A 19076-nucleotide genomic window follows, 5' to 3' on the forward strand; every position below is an offset into this window, starting at 1 on the left:
ATGGAACAACTTTTATGCAATCATAATATGAAATGCTCTAGCTTTTCAAAAATTGCCATTACATACAGTGTGAAATAAGTACATGTATATGTATTTTATTTACCCTCAAGCACTGAGTGAGTAGCATCTTTTGATAACCTTTGACTCTTCAGTTCTAGACGTCTTCGTTTGGCACTGCGTTGGGCTTGAAGTAACCGCTTCCTTTTTTATGAATTTGCCAGTTTTGTGGTGTATTTTACCGTAAATCTGCCGGGAGACATCTGACACCTATTGTTGAGCTAATTAAAAGACAGAAAAATACTTATTTATTAATTACTTCAGTTACATAGAAATTAACACGTAGTTCTAATTTATTAAGGATAACTATTCAATACATGTTAAAATGTCATGAACATGTATTATTCCTAGCGATATACATGTATGTATTAAACATAAAAATCAAAAATTCATTTAAAATTACATGGAATGTTGGATAAAAAAAAGGCCCTCTGAAATTATTTGATATGTTAGTAATAATTTAATAATAAAATATTATGATTTCAAATATATAAACTGAAAAATAAAGTAAAAATTATTCATTATGAGCAGTTTGAAAATATACATTTTCATGGAACAAAATACATTCATAAATATTATAAGCAGCAATTTTGGGTAGCACTAGGTAAAAAGATATCTATAAACATGTAAGTGTACATGTATAAGTGCGGATACATACATGTATTACAATCTGGCCATCGAATATTTATGAATTCAAAATTAACAACAATAAAACAAACAACTGGTAATTCTAAAAAAAAAGTTATTAACAATCTGTCAATCTAAACTGCATCTGCAATTAACAGTTCTACATCAGTGATATATTTGTAACCCTCATTCTTTTGGAATACAGTGGCAGAAACTCTTGTTTTTAGACTCTCAGATCCGCCATAAAACCTGTCATCATAATTGTGTGGGTCTCAAATACATGTACTTAAAGCATGTAGTATGAAAATTTTTTTACTAGAATACTTGGACTTGTGATTCTTTTTCAGTAAATTTACATTCTTTTCGGTGCTTTGCTTGCTACCATATGGTTGAAATTTTCGTTAGTTTGCGTGGATCCTAAAGTGACCAATTTCTCGACTTTTCCAACATATACTTTAACAAGAGGCCCAGGGGCCACATCGCTCACCTGAGCAACAACTGCCTTAATTCTGATCAAATTAGCATTACAGTAGCAAAATATCTTGACAACCAAGTACAGTAGATCTTGCTAAAAAAAAAATGAAAAGCTGCCAATTTTTATCCACCTCTTTTTTTTGGTAAATACCAAGCCCTTTTGTTGTTGTACCTGTAAGAAGGTTTTCTCTATTCCTACATGTTATAACCCCCCCCCCCCCCCCATTTCGTGGCCCCACTTTTCTCTGGGGAATCATGGTTTCATTAAACTTAAATCTGCATAACCTGTGCTTTCACACTAAGTACTGAGTTTTGGACCGAAAACTTTCCCAAAATATTTTTAAAGATTTTCTCCATATATTTCCATCAAGGCCCCGCCCTACCACTAGGGAGTGTGATTTTGCAAACTTTAATTTACACTACCCGAGGATGCCTCCACACAAGTTTAAGCTTTTCTGGCCAAATAGTCATTAAAAAGGAGATTAATGAAGATTTTCTCTATATATTCTTAAGTAAAAATTCATCCCCCATTGTGGCCTCACCCTACCCCTGGGCTATTATTTAAAAATACTTGAATCTATACGATCTGGGGATGCTTCCACTCAAATTTGGGCTTTCCTGGTCTAATAGTTTTGAGAAGATTTTCTCTGTATATAAAAATTCATCCCCCATTGTGGCCTCACTCTACCCCTGGACTATTATTTAAAAATACTTTAATCTATACGATCTGGGGATGCTTCCACTCAAATTTGGGCTTTCCTGGTCTAATAGTTTTGAAAAGATTTTCTCTATTTATAAAAATTTATCCCCCATTGTGGCCCCGCCCTTGTCCCAGGGACCATGATTTGAACAAACTCGAATCTACATTACCTTAGGATGGTTACACGCCAATTTGAGCTTTCTAGGCCAAATGGTTTTTAAAAGAAATGTTTTTAAAGATTGTCTCTATATATTCCTGTATTAAAACTTATCCCTCAATTGTGGCCCCACCCTACTCCCAGGACCATAATTTGAACACACTTGAATCTACACTATCTGCCGATGCTTCCACTCAAATTTGAGCTTTTCTGGCCAAATAGTTTTTGGGAAGAAGATTTTTAAAGATTTCTCTATATATTCCTATACGTAAAACTTGATCCCCAAATTGTGGCCCCACCCTACACCAGGGGACCATGATTTGAACAAACTTGAATCTACACTACCTGACGATGCTTCCACTTTAATTTGAGCTTTTCTGGCCTAACAGTTTTTGAGAAGAAGATTTTTAGAGATTTTCTCTATATATTCTTATGTAAAACTTGATCCCCCAATTGTTGCCCCTCCCTACCCCCGGGGACCATGATTTGAACAAACTTGAATCTACACAACCTGAGGATGCCTCCACACAAGTTTAAGCTGTTCAGGCCGAAAAGTTTTTGAGAAAAAGATTTGAAAAATACCAACAAATTTTCAATAATTCTCAATTATCTCCCCTTTAAAGGACAGATCGCATGTTTCTAAAGTATGGGACATTTTACTCTTTTTGGCTTCCTTGTGTATCTAATAATTACTTCTTACAGTTTGTTATTGGTATAAAAGCGGTAATTAGCCATAATATCAATTTAAATTATAGTCCCGATCGTTTAAGAACTCGTAAATTAGATAGCGTTTAAATCTAATCCAATTACATAGATGGATAACAGCACCTTCCCGCTCGAGGTCCCATATGACGTTACACATAATGGCGGGTAGATCGAGAGAGAAAATATGCATATCGCGAAATTTGAATTTCATCGCTTTCAAACTCACGAATTAGCCAGATTATTTTATGAAATCGATAATAAACTTCATTTTTAATGAGAATAGAATGATTTTATTTTAAAAATTCCGAAAATTGAAAAACTTGCGATATGTCCTTTAAAGAAAGCGTGAACCTTCATTTGAACAAACTTGAATCCCCTTCACCTAGTAGTGCGTTGTGCCAAATTTGGTTGAAATCTGACTTGCGGTTCTTGAGAAGATGAAAATGTGAAGAGTTTACAACGAAGACAACAACGATGACGACGACAACGACAGACAACGGACAAATTGTGATCAGAAAAGCTCACTTGAGCCTTTGGCTCAGGTGAGCTAAAAAGGTCTTCCAAGGCTACACGTAATGGCTGATCTGTCAAAGGATTACCATATGGCAAATTCCTTGGGTTGTAGCCTGATTTTTCACTCCTGCACCATGCCCCACATTTGTTATGTTCACCTGAAATCAAATTTGATAAATTGTAGTCAAGATCTAAACAAAATGAACTTTAATACATGTACTAAAAATGTATTTATGTTTAATGTTTCAAAACTTAGCACAGATCTATATATATATATATATATATATATATATATATATATATATATATATATATATATATATATATATATATATATTTATATATATATATACCATACAGATAAGGAACAATCTTTTGCTGATCTTCTTCAACTGTGTTGATTTTCCATGATTTTCTTGACATGTAAAATTAATACATAAAGCATCTCTCCACATGACCCCGAACTTTAACATTTTTCAATGCTTTGAAGGTGTTACTCATAACAACTAGCTTGCCTGTAAAACCTTTGCGAGTATGATTACTATCGCACTTTTTGATGCTAGGATCCACAGTGGCTTTGACCCTCGCAATCGTGGTAGAATCATTGTCCATGACCAAAGTGTTGACATTCAATTCATCATTTTTTTAGAAATAAAACCATATTTTACATTATCATATACACTTCTAAAACTGATAGTGTTTTCTTCATCTCAGAAATACCTGCTTTCCTGTATTCATTATGTCTTGAAGCATTTCACAGGCCATAGCTGGTTCCATGGACTTTGCAGAGGCAGTCCAGTTGCATGAGCATGCATGTTTTCTTGGGGGGACTCCCTTCTTAGCATTTGTACAAATCGTACAGCGTTTTCTCATCACGGAAAACCCTAGACACTTTTTCGTGGACTCTCCAATCAAAGTTGCATGTCCTATAATAATATTAACCAAAACTGTCTTATGCAAGAGAAAACCTCTCATGAGTCTGTGGTTCACTGCATTATCAAATATATTAAACATTGGATGTAAAATATCATCCAATACTAGGTAACCAATTATAAAATCATATTTTCATTTGTCACCGGGACAATAACTAAATTAAAATTTGTACTCCACCTGTCAAACTGTTGTAAGCACGGTCGTACCTCTTTTTTGCCACACTCCGTCGAAACTTGCTGTTAAATTTACATCAATTTTAATAAAGTAACAAATACAAATTTTCTGGTTAAATATTAAACATGTGGTTTCTGTGGTAGCATATAAAGGGAAAAATTAAATAACGGCAGTCAGTGATTTTTAAATAGTACTTATATTTTATTCAAACACATCTTTAAAAAGTTAACTCAATAATATACGTACAATCTAACTTTTCCAGCAGGTCTCCTCTGCCATGTCTGCTAGATGTGGTACAATTTCTCTTTCTCTGCACGTTATGCTCTTGGGTGGTATTGTTTGAATATTCATAGCAGACAATAAACTATTCATATGCATCTTTCCAAGACCAGCATCTATCATGCCTACAATTATTATAATAATTTCTTGTGAAAATCAAATACAATTTTCTTTTGTTTACTGATGTATCCCTAAGATTTATTTATTTGTTATCAAAATAAAGTCTCATTCCAAGATTTTAAGTTATCCTCACCTGCTGCCAACTTTGTGTTTACATCCCAAGCAATACCACCAGCAATAGTTTTATGCCGGTGTAATGAAGAATAATGACCCCCGTAGAATAATGACCGGTCATTATTCTACATAGAAAAATGACCCCTTTGCCTGAAGAATAAGTGTCATTTTCATAAAAATGAGCACACTCCACATGAAGAAAAGTGACCCCTGTAGAATAATGACCCCCTTATAGATTAAAGTTTTTCAGTATATTTTTCTATTATTTGTGAAATAGTCTTTACACTGTTGTAATTTTTACTGCTGCAGTTTACAGAAAGTAACAGAAATTATAATTCATATTCAAATAAACTTAAAGTGAAAGAAGGGGTATATCTTAGAAAATAAAAATCCTTCCGTTATAACAAGATATTGAGGTATTGAATTGGGGTATGGTTGTCATCTTAACAAATACATTTACAAATATCTATGGTGTTCTGATAGGGCCACTTCGACCTAAGTTGCAAGGGCGATAGTGCGAAGGCGAAGGAGCGAAAGTGCGAAGATGCGACGACGAAGCGCGAAGATGTGATGCCTAAAGTGCGAAGGCGAAGGAGCGATACTACTATCGCTTCTTCCCAACTTTGCACTCTGGCCTTCGCATCTTCGCACTTTCGCCTTCGCCTTTTTTGATTGCATTCAGCAAGTCTCGGTCGATTACATAGAATATAATACAGGCACCGTACTCGCCAAGGTTTTCCGATCAATCCATGCTATTATTGGTACGCATGCGCTAGGCCATTGCGCTTACTATGAATGTTACTATAATAATACTATAAATATTTTAACGTGTACATGTAACATATATGTTTACCAGTGCTGGCTATGCCTAATCATTATCTACTCCACACAAAATTTAATGTCTGCCATAATGTGTACATATGCACTTCTAGACTCCTGTCACTAACCAGCCGTCTGTTAACCATGGACCAAATACAGTAACATTCTAATTTCATTATGCGACACTCCTTGCTCATGCATGGATCTAGAGGGGGAGAGGGGGTCCACCCCCGGGAAAATTCAATATTAATAATTTTACGCAGTAAAACGGGAGAGGGAGTCCGGACCCTATCCCCCTGGATAATTTAATTTTATTAATTTTATAAAAAAAAATTTACAAAATATGCCTCGGAACCCTTTAAAGGATGAATAGCTCCGCAATTATAAAACATAGGTAATCACAGATTACAAAGCTCACCGAGACGAGGCATTACCTTTATGAGGCATCACCTTTATGAGACCACCTTTACCATATGATATGAAAACCATACTTTACGGTCTTGGATATTCATGGATTCTGTTTTGACACAATATCGTTTATCATCTGTTAAAAAATTGTATGATAATCATATGTTCATATGTTAATCAATACAATAATATAAAATTAAAATTGCATCCTATCGTACTTACAATATATATCATATAAAACCATAAAATACCGTAAAAAATTGTGAGATATGATATTGTAACGTATGATATGACATTGTATTCTGTTATACATTATAATTGTATTTGATCAAATAATAGAATATCATAAAACATAATACAATATAGTATTATATGAAACAATATCATATTGCAATAATACATCATAACATATGATATTATATTGTATAATTAAGCATTGAATCATTATTTTTTGAAAGATGTGGTCTCATAACTGCTACGGTGTGTGCATACAAATTGTATATCGCGCGCTAGCGCGTTATGAAAATTTGTTTGCACCCATCGTTGCAGTTATAAGACCTCATCTTCCAAAAAATAATGAATCAATGCTTATATTTACGTTTTTTAAACATGTATTTCCTTCCCGCAAATATGATTTTTTTTTAAAAAGCTCTGTCTTATTCAACGAGTTCTGCGAAATTAACGGAATGGCCACTGGAACGACCGAAATATGCTGACAAAAATAGTGCACAGCGTTTTAAATTATGATAACACAATTTTATTTTTCTTTCTGTTATTTAATGAATTTGCTCTTGGTAAACTAAGAAATTAATCAATTGAATTCATTTAAGTGTCAAAATATATTTACATCAATGGAATATTTATCAGCGTAAGTATAATAACAGGTCGTTATCGGGTCTGAAGTCGCGAAAAGAGTCAGTTCCTGTTCTTCGAGAAACACTGAAGGAATCATACGCACCAGATTTGGTGATTGGGTCTTCTGTGTTGTGCGTAAATATCACTCAAATCAACCAATGCAATTTAATAGAGGGAAAGAAAGTGAATGTAAATATTATAGTATGATATTGTATGGTATGATACTGTATCATATTTGATACATAATATGATATTTATATAATAGTGTTGTGTGGTGCATGTACTTTGCCTAAATAGTAGTCAGGGTTTGATACATAGTGCACGAGCCGGAGGCGAGTGCACTATGTATCAAACCGTAACTCATATTTTGGCATAGTGCATGCACAACACAACACTATTTTTAGTTTTATGCCGACTGTTGAATATACTGACGTGCTTTGCTAGTAGCTGTGACGTTCGAGTGTTGACAAGTCCCTAAAAATAATCACCGGAAAAGAAAGCGTTTTTTTTTTTTAATAATAAATTGATTTGACTGTTTATTTAATCAACAAGTTGTTGTACAATAAAAAGGTAAACAAAGGTTTATGTATCTTCGTTTTATAAATATAAATACCATTGTGTATAATAACGGCCAATTAAGCGTAGCGGTAACGCGTTGGGCTTCAAGCTGGAATGATTTAAGCGTCGTGAGTTCGAATCCCGCTGTCGGCGCTTCAAAGATTTTCGTTAAAAACATCTGCTGTGCTCTATTTCGGCAAAGTATGCTTACGCTATATAAATCCTTTAATACTATGCGAAAATATATGAGTATAGAATATATAGTGACAAACTGACAGAAAGCATAATAATGTATTATATGATACAATATAATTTGATACAACGTTGTATCATATCAAATGACACAATATCATGGGATAAATTAAAATATTATGTAATACAATCATATCATACACATTGTATCATAAGATAATAATATATCATTAAAACAATATCATATTATACAATATCGTATGATACAATATTTTATAATATTGTATCATAAAAATCAATACTGTACATAATAATATCACGATACAATATCATATCATAAAATATAAAAAAAAGATTGATACAATATTTTATCGCATAATATAACGTTTTGCTATATAACATATTTTATTATATTGCATCCTATTAAACAATAGTGTTTCAAATCATACAATACTATATCATAGGAATCATGTTACATCATTTAACAACAACCACATCTATCTATCAAGCAGGTTTGAGTGAGTTAGGATATTTCTCTAGCATCCTTGATAATGGTGATCAGGCTCTGCATCTAAAGCAACCTCTGCGTTTCATTTATAATATAGTTAGATCTACTATGCAAGCTATCATTGATAAAACATGTGACCTGTTCCAAAAAAAAACCTCATCAAGAATCATAAACCTATGGCTCTGACTCAGCATTCAAGCCTGCCAGGTGCATCAGTATCATAACACGCACCATCCATACAAGTTTAATGAAGTTGGGACCTGTAGTAACTAAGATATAATCATTAGAGGGCACCTGCAACAAAAACTTTAACCAGCTCCAAAAACCTTAACCTCCTCCATGATCCGAAACCTATAGCTCAGATTCAGCACTCAAGCCTGTCTGGTGCATCAGTATCATAAGACACACCATCCATGCAAGTTTGGTGAAGTACGGACCAGCAGTAACTTAGATATTGCTATAAAAGGGCACCTGCAACAAAAAACTTTAACCTGCTCCGAAAATCTAAACCTCCTCCAGCATCTGAAAGATAGGAACCAGGTTCAGTATGTCCAGATGCATCATTCATGTAATTTTGGTGAAGAGAGGACAAGTAATAGCTTAGATACAGGAGCTGCAACTAAAACTTTTAACCAGCTCCAGACGCCGACGCCGGGGGTATAGCATATGCTTCCATTGACTTCGTCTCGGTGAGCTAAAAAGGCGAAAGCGCGAAGTTTCGAAGGCGAGAGTGCGAAGTTGCAACTTAGCACTTTCGTCTTCGCATCTTCGCGCTTCGCCGTCGCATCTTCTATATTTTTCATATTGTTCATGAATTATACTTGCATTGAGGATTTCCAAAATACAAACTGCTGGGTATACAAGTTCATCACCCAGAATTAATGATGAAACCAAAATTTTAAAAAGTTTACTCCACTGTTAGGCATTATAACCAAGCTGAAGTAAGTAGGCACTGACAGCAGCCATTACGCCAGTAGAGATTAACGGCCAATAAGGAAAATCGTCAAAGTACTGAGGGCACTCGTACAGAAAATATATTTTACTTTATCCTCTGCATACTTTAGTTTAGTTAATATCAAGACGATTAATGCTTCAATAGTTTGTATGAGCATTGGTAACTTAATTTGGATACAATAAAGATCGTGTGATCAAATCCAAGTGGAATATAAACCCCTAACATGGGCCCTAACCTCTTATCTACGCTTTTAGAAACAATCTTTTCTTATTATAATCGATCAGTGTTTATTATCTATTTAGATTTACTATAGTCAGGTACTCTTCACAAATTTGCTCCAAAAGAATAAAGTCTATTCATGATCACAAAACATTACAACAAATGTTTAGAATATTGATGTTCATGTATTACGTTGAAGAAAACAAAACTAACGCAGAATAATTTTTTTTAAAAATCACTTTCCCCAAGAAATGTAAATAAGAAGTATTCATATTCCTACGTTACCTGTCCCTTAGTCTTTTTCCATAAAGATATATACATGTATCATTCTTCGATTGACATTTCATTCACCAATGAATATTGCTTATATCATTACAACAATTATTCTTTCATGATTATTGTTCGTTAATTATCACACAATATCCTCATTGTGTATGAATTTTTGTGTCATTTCCCGCCGTTTGTCGACGAGAGAAGTAACGTAACTGTTAACAATCAATTTTTTGCAATGTCAGATTGTTTTGCGTGTGCTTGTTACGGATATGAAAAACTATTTACAGCGATTTATTTACAAGTTCGGTGTTTATAACTTCAAAATCAGTTGAATGGGGTGAAAAATTAAGTAATTTCAAAGTCATTTCTTGGATACGGGGTAACCAATTTCTATTCATGTTTACCGGGGGGGGGGGGGGTCATTTTTATGGGGGTCATTTTTCTTCATGTTTAACATGAAGAAAAATAACCCCTGGGTCTTTTTTCTTCAGACAAATCCAATTATTCTTCAGCTAGGGGGGTCATTATTCTACGTAGAAAAATGACCCCCGGTCATTATTCTACGGGGGTCATTATTCTTCATTACACTGGCTGCCAGTCGGGATCTCATTAACAAGTTGACAATAGTTACATCTTATCAGCAATATATGTCCTAATCCAAATTTTGTCTCACCAGTGCAATCATTCAGATGGAGGGGCTGACTGCATAGCTAACAAGACTTTAATCCGTCTGCCAAGATTCTTAAGTTAATTTTTTACAGCAAATTAGATATAATATTCCATAGCATATAAACTAAAATTACGGTGCATGATCCACACAAATGTTGTCTGTTTTGGTTTGTTGTTATTACCTAGTTCTACAACTCTTCGTCCTACACGCCATTTCCCCTCTTTCAAGTTTTCATGAAGAGGAATTTCAATTTGCTGACTTGGATCGGGGATGTCACATGCAGCACACTCGTGATCGTAGCTAATAATTGGTACAACGTTAGCAGCTGAGGCGGTTTCTTGTCTCCATCGTGATTCCCTTTCCCTTTCCAAAGCCTTATTTATTTTTTCCCTTCCCTTTTTACAAAATTTTCCCTTAAACTTCGCCATTTGTTGTTTCGGCAGCTAACTACCGGATATAAAAAACGCTGAGTAAAAGTCGAACCAAAACCGTAAAAAATTTACATCTCGCAAAACAAAAGTGTGGTTTATCGCTGCTCTAATTTTACAGTTGGTGTGACGTAGCGCGATACTCGGACTACTTTAATATCAATGTTTTAAACGAAATTTAAACATAGCTATTTATATGTGAATAACATGTGATTTGTATACGACAATGCTCAAAATGATAATTAATACGCTAGATACGATAATTATACTATTGAGCTTTATACGAGTACCTAATTATATAAATAGTTGTAACTATTTTAATTTCATTTAAAGCGGATACGTTGTTAACAATGTACTTTTAAAATTCAAATGACATTTAATGTAAAATGATCAAGATATTTAACCACAAAAAAGCATTTATACGGAATAGAAGAACTGTAATAAATATGCAATAAAATAGGAACATCAAAGTTTAAACACATACATGACCTTATAGACGATATAATGATAGTGATATGTGTTTGAATGAACAATTTGCTTTACACATCCTGTATGATTTTACAGAAAAACCATTTCTAGAAGACTTGAAAGTGACGTCGGAAAACAATGAAGTCAAAATTCACTATCAATTTAGTGTCCCAGTAAAATCTCCGAATGTCACTGACATACAATGGGAAAAGAATGGATCTTCTTTGGATCTGAAAAACAGCAAATATTTGGGAGGAAGTTATAAGGAAAATTTTTTGATAATAAAATGTCCAGAGGAAAAAGACAGTGGGTCATATACATGTAGAGTTATTAATGCTGCTGGTTCTGTGACAAAACAAACAGTTTTAGGTAAGAAAAATACACCTGGTTTACTAATTAATATGTCATTTTCTTCATTCATTTGATCTATTACCTTTAAAAAATAAGCGACGTCAATTTTACTTATCTTATAAGTTACATTTTTGTTCAACTGAGAACGTGTAATGATCGGAAAGCGCTTGGTGTTTTTTTTCGTCATCGAAAGCTAGTGTTTTGTCTTGCCTAGATAGATGAGAGTAGTAAACACACTGAACGCTCACTGATAGGAAAGTGACTCCTGATGGTCGTTGAAACCAGGGGTAGGGCTGAAATGAATAAGTATATCCAAGAAAAAACACAGTGCTCAGTGAAATATATGAAAACAATACTGAAAATATGGTAACTCATCTGACGAAAATGAATGCACTAATGTTTTACTCAATCTTCGTGTTTCCATTTATTTAAGTCATATGTGTCTTTTTGGTGCATATGCGTGCATGCATGCCTACCTGCCTGCATGAAACCTTTTATTGGAACGAAGGGGTGTTAAGGAAGCATATGAATAATTAAGCGTCCTATTTTGACTGTTATATTCAAAATCGTGAAATTAAATAACTATTACGAATAAGATCAAAAAGCAGTGTCCTTTAAAATAGATGTCAGTGCCATTAAATCGGGTAGTACATTACTGCAAAATTGGTGCATTATCACGTGATAACTATAAATAGCTTACGTATTTTCCTTAACATAAAATGTGAAAGAACAACACCATCCCACGGTTTCCAAAATAAAATAAACATACCAAGTGAAGGCAAAACATCTCAGTTTAATCAAAACCACTGCTAAAATTTTATGTTCTTCTTTATTAAATAGTTATTCATCCGGCTCTCCTAAAACCTTCCAAAATGTTTAGCTCACCTGAGGTGAAAGCTCAAGTGAGCTTTTCTGATCACGTTTTGTCTGTCGTCCGTCTGCCCGTCCGTATGTCTGTCCGTAAACTTTTCACACTTTCAACATCTTCTCACGAACTACTGGGCCAATTTCAACCAAACTTAGCACAAATAATCCTTATGCAAAGGGGACCCTTTAGTAAAAATTAAGGGCCACACCCTTTTTCAAAGGGAGATAATTAGAAATTAATGAAAAGTTTTGAGAAATTTTCAAAAATCTTCTTCTCAAGAAACATTAAGCAAGGAAAGCTGAAACTTGTGTGGAAGCATCATCAGGTGGTGTAGTTTCAAAGTTGTGAAAAACATTACCCCTGGGGGTTACGGTCGGGCCACAATAGGGAGGGGGGAGTCGACGTTTTACATAGAAATATATAGAGTAAATCTTTAAAAACCTTGTTCTTAGAAACTAATCAGCCAGGAAAGCTGAAACTTATGTGGAATCATTCTCAGGTAGTGTGAATTCAAAGTTGTGAAAATCATGATTCCTGGAGGTTGGGTGGGTCCACAATGGATTGGGAGGGGGGGGGTCGAAGTTTTACATAGAAATATGTTCAGTAAATCTTTAAAAATCTTTTTCTCAGAAACTAATCAGCCAGATGATTATTTATAATTGTTAAGACTTTGGCCACAGGACAATTTTTGGCCTCACAAGAAGGTTCAGAGTTTGATGTAGGATTTTTTCCCATAAATAAACAATTGTTAAGGATCTTTTTGAGAACTGCAATACTCAACATGTGATATGACTATAAAATCATCCCGTTAGAAAAGGGACTAATGATTAATAACATAAGAATATCCAGGGGAAATGGATTTTATTATACAGGATCCACATGTGTTATTGTACATTGTCCAGATAGTTTGTATTATGACACCATTTAGCTGATTTTATCATACCTATTGTTCCTCAGGTGAGCGATGTGGCCTATGGGCCTTTTGTTTAAAGTTTGCACAGAAAACGGTATGTTGTATAAAAACAACACAAAACATAGAATTCTAGCAGCACTTTTCAATTTAAGCATTGATCAAACTAAAGATACGTATAAAATTTCAAGTTCAATATATACGGGGTAGTGTTGTTCTAATCGGATTTTTATATCGTAAACAACGACAGAGGAAAGCCTGGCCGAGAAATAAAAGCAAATTTACATACCTTTTAGCGAATGATTGATAAAACTAGCACCTTTTAGGTATTCTTATGTTCAATTCTCAATAAATCACACCACAATACTTTATTAGAGTTCTTAGATTAGTTATATGTTGAATATGTTTACAATGCTTTCCGATCAAATTCACAAGACATTCAACTTTCAGTCATGACGTCATTAATGTGTAAATCTACGTAATACAATTTAATTTCTGAAAATAATTGTCTTTTTTATTTGTTTTTAGTCTACGTTTCGTTGCTTAGATATTTGAATATGAACATCATTACTAAGACTTGTGATTTCACGGAGTTACATGTAACTCATATTCCATATGCTTCCTTAACACCCCCCGCGGAAGTTCACGATTAACAAAATGTTTGCTTTTGTAGTATACATATTTGTTTTTATGCTATAGGAATTCCGAGTGCAATTATAGAGGCTAACAAAGAAATTGTATTTGGGTCAAACAGTACATTAAAGGGTACAATAACATCGTGCCCTTCTCCTGTAAAAGTGGAATGGTTGTATAGTGTTGATGGATTAACCTTTCTTCCAATTGACATCAATTCGACTAAACACCATGGGAGCAGCGTTGATGCAACTTCTCCAAAACTACTTATATCTGATGCCGATTTAAGTCACCAACAATATTATAGAATTTCTGTGAAGAATTTAATTGGAGAGTGCACGAGTAACAACATATTTCTACAAGTAATTGGAAGTATGCTGGCGTTTTTTAACCTTTTATCAAATTAGAAACATTTAAAAGTATTAGTTGTTAATACAATTTACAAAATCTTTTTCAGACCGACCCTTTATAACTTCAGGAAGAAGTTGTTTAATAGGTGGATCAATCAACTTAAGTTTTAATATCAATGTTTCGGAAGAATCGCCTCCAGTTGAGTCTGTTAAATGGACAAAGAACGGAAAAAAGCTGAAAATTGAAAACAGTGCAGGAAAATATTCAGGAGGGAACGTCGATAACCCATCACTGACAATCAACAGGGTAAATAAATACGACGCTGGTATTTACAGACTTAAAGCCATCAACCCTGTTGGGGGTACAACGAGTGATGAAATAATATTAGGTAAATATATGTAAAAACAAAAAAGACTACTTAACTGAGAGAAAAAATAATAGATAGATAGATAGATAGATAGATAGATAGATAGATAGATAGATAGATAGATAGATAGATAGATAGATAGATAGATAGATAGATGTAAATGACAAACGACACAACAACTTACTTATACAATTGTATATAGAAAACAATTGGTAGCATTTTGGAATTATCCTTTATTGCAAACTATGAACTATTTAGTTGCTGCAAAAAGCGAATTCGTTCAGTGTTTACTATGCATCATACGAAACAACAAGTCATCAAATTTATATTAAATGAAATTTACCTACTATTTTAACCAGTGCAGAACCTTTTGTCAACAGTAACAATAATAAATTCCAATGTGTGTAATGCTTAATACAACTTTCTTTTTTTTTACTTTATAAACCAGTTTAATTTTACGCAATGACAGGTACTCCTGATATCAATTTTATAAGTAATGACAAAACGGATGATGGAGGAGTGTGTATAAGGATGATGGTCAAATCAATACCAGTTCCACGTTGCATAAAATGGAGCATAAAAAAAAACAATTCAGAGCCCTTTCAACAAATAAATGTCAATTCTCCGGAATACAAAGGAACAACACATGCTTTTCCTTGTCCTGTGTTGGTTGTCAAAAATAAAGAAATTCTTGAAAAATGCAGCTTCAAAATAGAGGTACAAAACGCATTTGGAATCGATGAAATAACAATAACAGGTACTGAACATGTTTAAGAAAACTATATTTATTTCAGGTACTATCAATATCAGTTTCATTATCCGATTGTTTTATATTGAAAACTTGTGAATAAAAAAAGGTGCCATCTTTTCAATAATTTCTTGGATACAACATATATACATTTTGTAAAACAAATTAGTAAAATAAGTGACTTTTAAAGTAAATTTATTTCTCTTTATTGCTTTTCACAACTGGCCTCAGGGTCATGAAACAATTTCAGACTTAAGTCAAAATTTTAGTCAGTAATAAAATAATTGTTTATCATAATATGACTTTTGAAATTTGTTATAAACAACTTTAATTCAAGACACTTTTAAAACCATTTGAATTTCGTAAGGTTTTTTTCATCAAAAGACATTAAGACAGTATACAATTTTTGACTTCAGTCTAAACTTCCTTCATGATCCTGGAGCCTGGAAAAAAAATGCTAAAAATGAATCTGATATTAATGTAATCTTAAATCTAAAATTGTTAGCAACATTCTTTTTGTTGTTGTTGATCATGTTTTGCTACAATAACATTTTCAGACAAAATGAAATCAGGGCAAATTCACATTGGTAAGATTTTACAAACATTCAATACAATAAAATAAGAAAGACATAAGCAATGACAAAAAATTAAAAATCATTTAAAATCTGTAGTAATTATGTTGCAACTTTGTAATAGATATCGTTAAAATTATGTTTTTCTGTAATCACATTTGCAGAGAAAATGGAATCAGGTGATGTTGGTAAGAATTCTACTTATCGAGTTATAGCAAACATATTGATGCAATAACGTGAAATACAATAACAGAAATTATTTTAAAAATCATTTCATTATATATTATAATACTTCTATTACATTTCAGACGATATGAAACCAGGCCAAATACTTAGTAAGACCTTTTTTATCGTATAAAAAAACAACTATTTAATACACCCTTCAGTTTTTCTACGTTCCCACTTGAATTTTAAGCGAACAAAAGGTAAGTTTAGGTTAATGCTTAAATAACGTTCTTGAATGCCAACGGATGGTGAGCAAATGCTTAAAGGATGGTGAGCAAACGCAGGGAGAACATCAAGTGAACGGTATGTAAACGCTTATCGGAATTTGGCTATTTAACAGTGGACTTAACAAAACAAAAATAAACTAGATTTATGGACTTGCATTCTTTTTCGTGTAATATGAAAGAAAAACGCTCCCGTTTTATTGTTTCAACAATTTCAACAGCACATTATTGTCATTTTATGAATATTATTACTAAGAAACGGGTTTTATTTCCATCAGATCGGTTTACATATTATATGTATGCTGCACAACGTTTGTTTGGTATAAATGGAACTTACACAACATTTTTAAAAACTATTTTAAGTTATTTATTTATAACCAATTTGTAGCTATTGATGTTATACTCGTGTAGGACTATACTGTTTTTTGTCCACTTAAGGTTTTACAAATAATCGGCAGATACCTACAAATCTTAAGTTTTAGGTTAAAACATAAGTTTATTTGTCTTAAATGATACAATCTAAAATCTGAACACCACAAACTCTGAACGATTGGTAAATGTATATTTAACTCTTTCGGGTCGAATGCTGAAAACGACACAGGAGAAACTTCTACCGTTCAGTCGATTAAAAGATGTTGACTAAATGGTACAAATTGATTCTATTGGAGAACGGAAAGCATGAAAAATGTAAACGATGGACGAATGGTAAACGAAAACATATGAGGAAACGCTAGACTGACTCTGAACGTACGATGAGCGTACACATAAATGGAAAAATAAATGGAAAAATAGAACGTTACTTGCAACCAATATTATTCAATAATTTTGATAAAAATGTATCTTTGGATTCTATGTAAATTTTTTTAATTTGTGATAAAATGCATATTTTTTTACATCACAAGTAGCGTATTTATTTATTTTTTAGGAATTAATTAAATACGACATCTACCTATTTTCCTTCATTATTAAAACACAATTTATATACTTCTTACAGGAACCTTTTACGATGGACACGGGGCCAGATTTTCGTTTGCAAGAATGATTGCTAAAATAGCCGATAAATTTCCTCCGGACAAAATTGGCACGCTAAAGACGCTCATTCTTAGTGAGTTTTCTTTTTTATTAAAAACAAGAAATATTGACGCAAGCGTCAAATGGGCCGCAAAAAATATAATTGTTGTAAGAATCATCATTGGTTGTTTACATCAAAAACACATCACAAAGAAGAAAAAACGAGTTGGTTGTTCTTATTTTTATGGTAAATTTTAATATATTTTCAGTAACACGTTTTGAAGTTTAATATTTTACTACTTTGAATAAGAACCGAGTTCGTTACTATAGGCATTTCTAACGGTAATTATATGATTATTGCCATAGTATGAAGTAATATCATTGATATAAAATTTCATGTCATTCGGATCTACGTCCCGTATACCGATCCCGATACATTGTTTTGAAAAGAATGAAAAAATCCGAAATTTCCCGAATAGATTATAGTCTCGATAAAAACGCACCTAACACCAATCGCAACTTCTCGGGTGTTTCCGAGCTTGCCGGAAAGGCCCGAGAAGTTGCTATTGACATAACACGACAGTCTTTAGACCTAATTTACATTTACGAGCAAAACAAAAAATATGTAATATTTTTTAAAAGGCATAAAACATATTTCTTCATGCAAATTTTCTTTTAATTCATAAAAATAAGCTTAGTATTAATTCTGTAAACAAAAAGCTATCCCGCAGAAACGCACTTACAATATTTAAATGTATATCAGATAACGGACCGCCTGCTGGAGGCCCGTAAAAAATTAACATATTAAAAAAATTGACAAATATTATCCTTTTATTTTAAATCTAGGTTCATTTAGAATCGTCGAAGATATAAAAGCAGCATCTGCAGGAGAATACTTCTGTTTCCTCCAGAAAGAAAACATTTTAACACCAACAGACGTTATCCCCATGCAGTATATACTTATAGGAACTGAATGTGTGGAACTTGAACGTATATGCATTGAATATGCAAAAAAACACCGGGCGATGTATTTTTTTGAAATTCCAGCAGGTATTATAATGTATCATACACAGGGACCAAGTCCGTTTCGACATTGATTTCAATGCAACCATAAATAAAGAATGGGGTCAAACTCTGAAACAGATTAAAAAAACTACTAGCTTGCTTCAAAAGCCTAATAAATCAATAACATTCGCAATACGCATTTGGTTTTAAAAAAAAGATGTCAAAAATACACGCATGCCGAATTTGAAGTTACTGGGTCATAGGAGAGAAATACGTCTTTCGAAAACACCAGTTTATTTTAACTCGGTTTATGGATTCTGATCGGTTTTTGTCCATGGAGAAGCATTCGCACTTATCTTTAAAAAAAAAAGCACATCAAACACACGCTACTTACGTCCTCAATTCCGAGAAAAACTCCTTAAATACTCCCCAAACTGAACTTTTATTCCGCAACCACATCGACTTCTAACAAGGCCTGCTATTTTGACGTCTTTGAGAAAGACTGATTCTGAATGGTCATTATAAAAATAGTCAAGAATAATTAATATGAAATTGAGTTTAACATTAGTTATCAAATTGGCCGGTATATCGTAGAATAATAACCC

At 33.2% G+C, this 19076-nt stretch overlaps 1 protein-coding gene, 1 long non-coding RNA gene and 1 pseudogene across 2 annotated transcripts in view; 2 read left to right on the plus strand and 1 right to left on the minus strand.

Annotated features, from left to right (window-relative positions):
* The window catches only part of LOC128170090 (muscle M-line assembly protein unc-89-like), a 32331-nt gene extending 17610 nt beyond the window's left edge, over positions 1–14721 (plus strand). Inside the window, exons 3-5 of the mRNA XM_052836066.1 lie at positions 11303–11575; positions 14035–14340; positions 14426–14721. Coding sequence (XP_052692026.1) covers positions 11303–11575; positions 14035–14340; positions 14426–14721 — 875 coding nt within the window. The remainder of the gene's footprint in view (positions 1–11302; positions 11576–14034; positions 14341–14425) is intronic.
* Positions 236–10738, minus strand: LOC128170085 (uncharacterized; annotated as a pseudogene).
* A 1191-nt stretch (positions 14722–15912) lies between the features above and the next one.
* On the plus strand, positions 15913–17544 carry LOC128170088 (uncharacterized). Its single transcript, XR_008241664.1, has 3 exons — positions 15913–16021; positions 16171–16194; positions 17450–17544. It is a non-coding gene; the product is annotated as an uncharacterized LOC128170088 (long non-coding RNA).
* The last annotated feature ends 1532 nt before the right edge of the window (positions 17545–19076 follow it).

Source organism: Crassostrea angulata, unplaced genomic scaffold (assembly GCF_025612915.1).
Source record: "Crassostrea angulata isolate pt1a10 unplaced genomic scaffold, ASM2561291v2 HiC_scaffold_308, whole genome shotgun sequence".
Classification (NCBI taxonomy): Eukaryota; Metazoa; Mollusca; class Bivalvia; order Ostreida; family Ostreidae; genus Magallana; species Magallana angulata.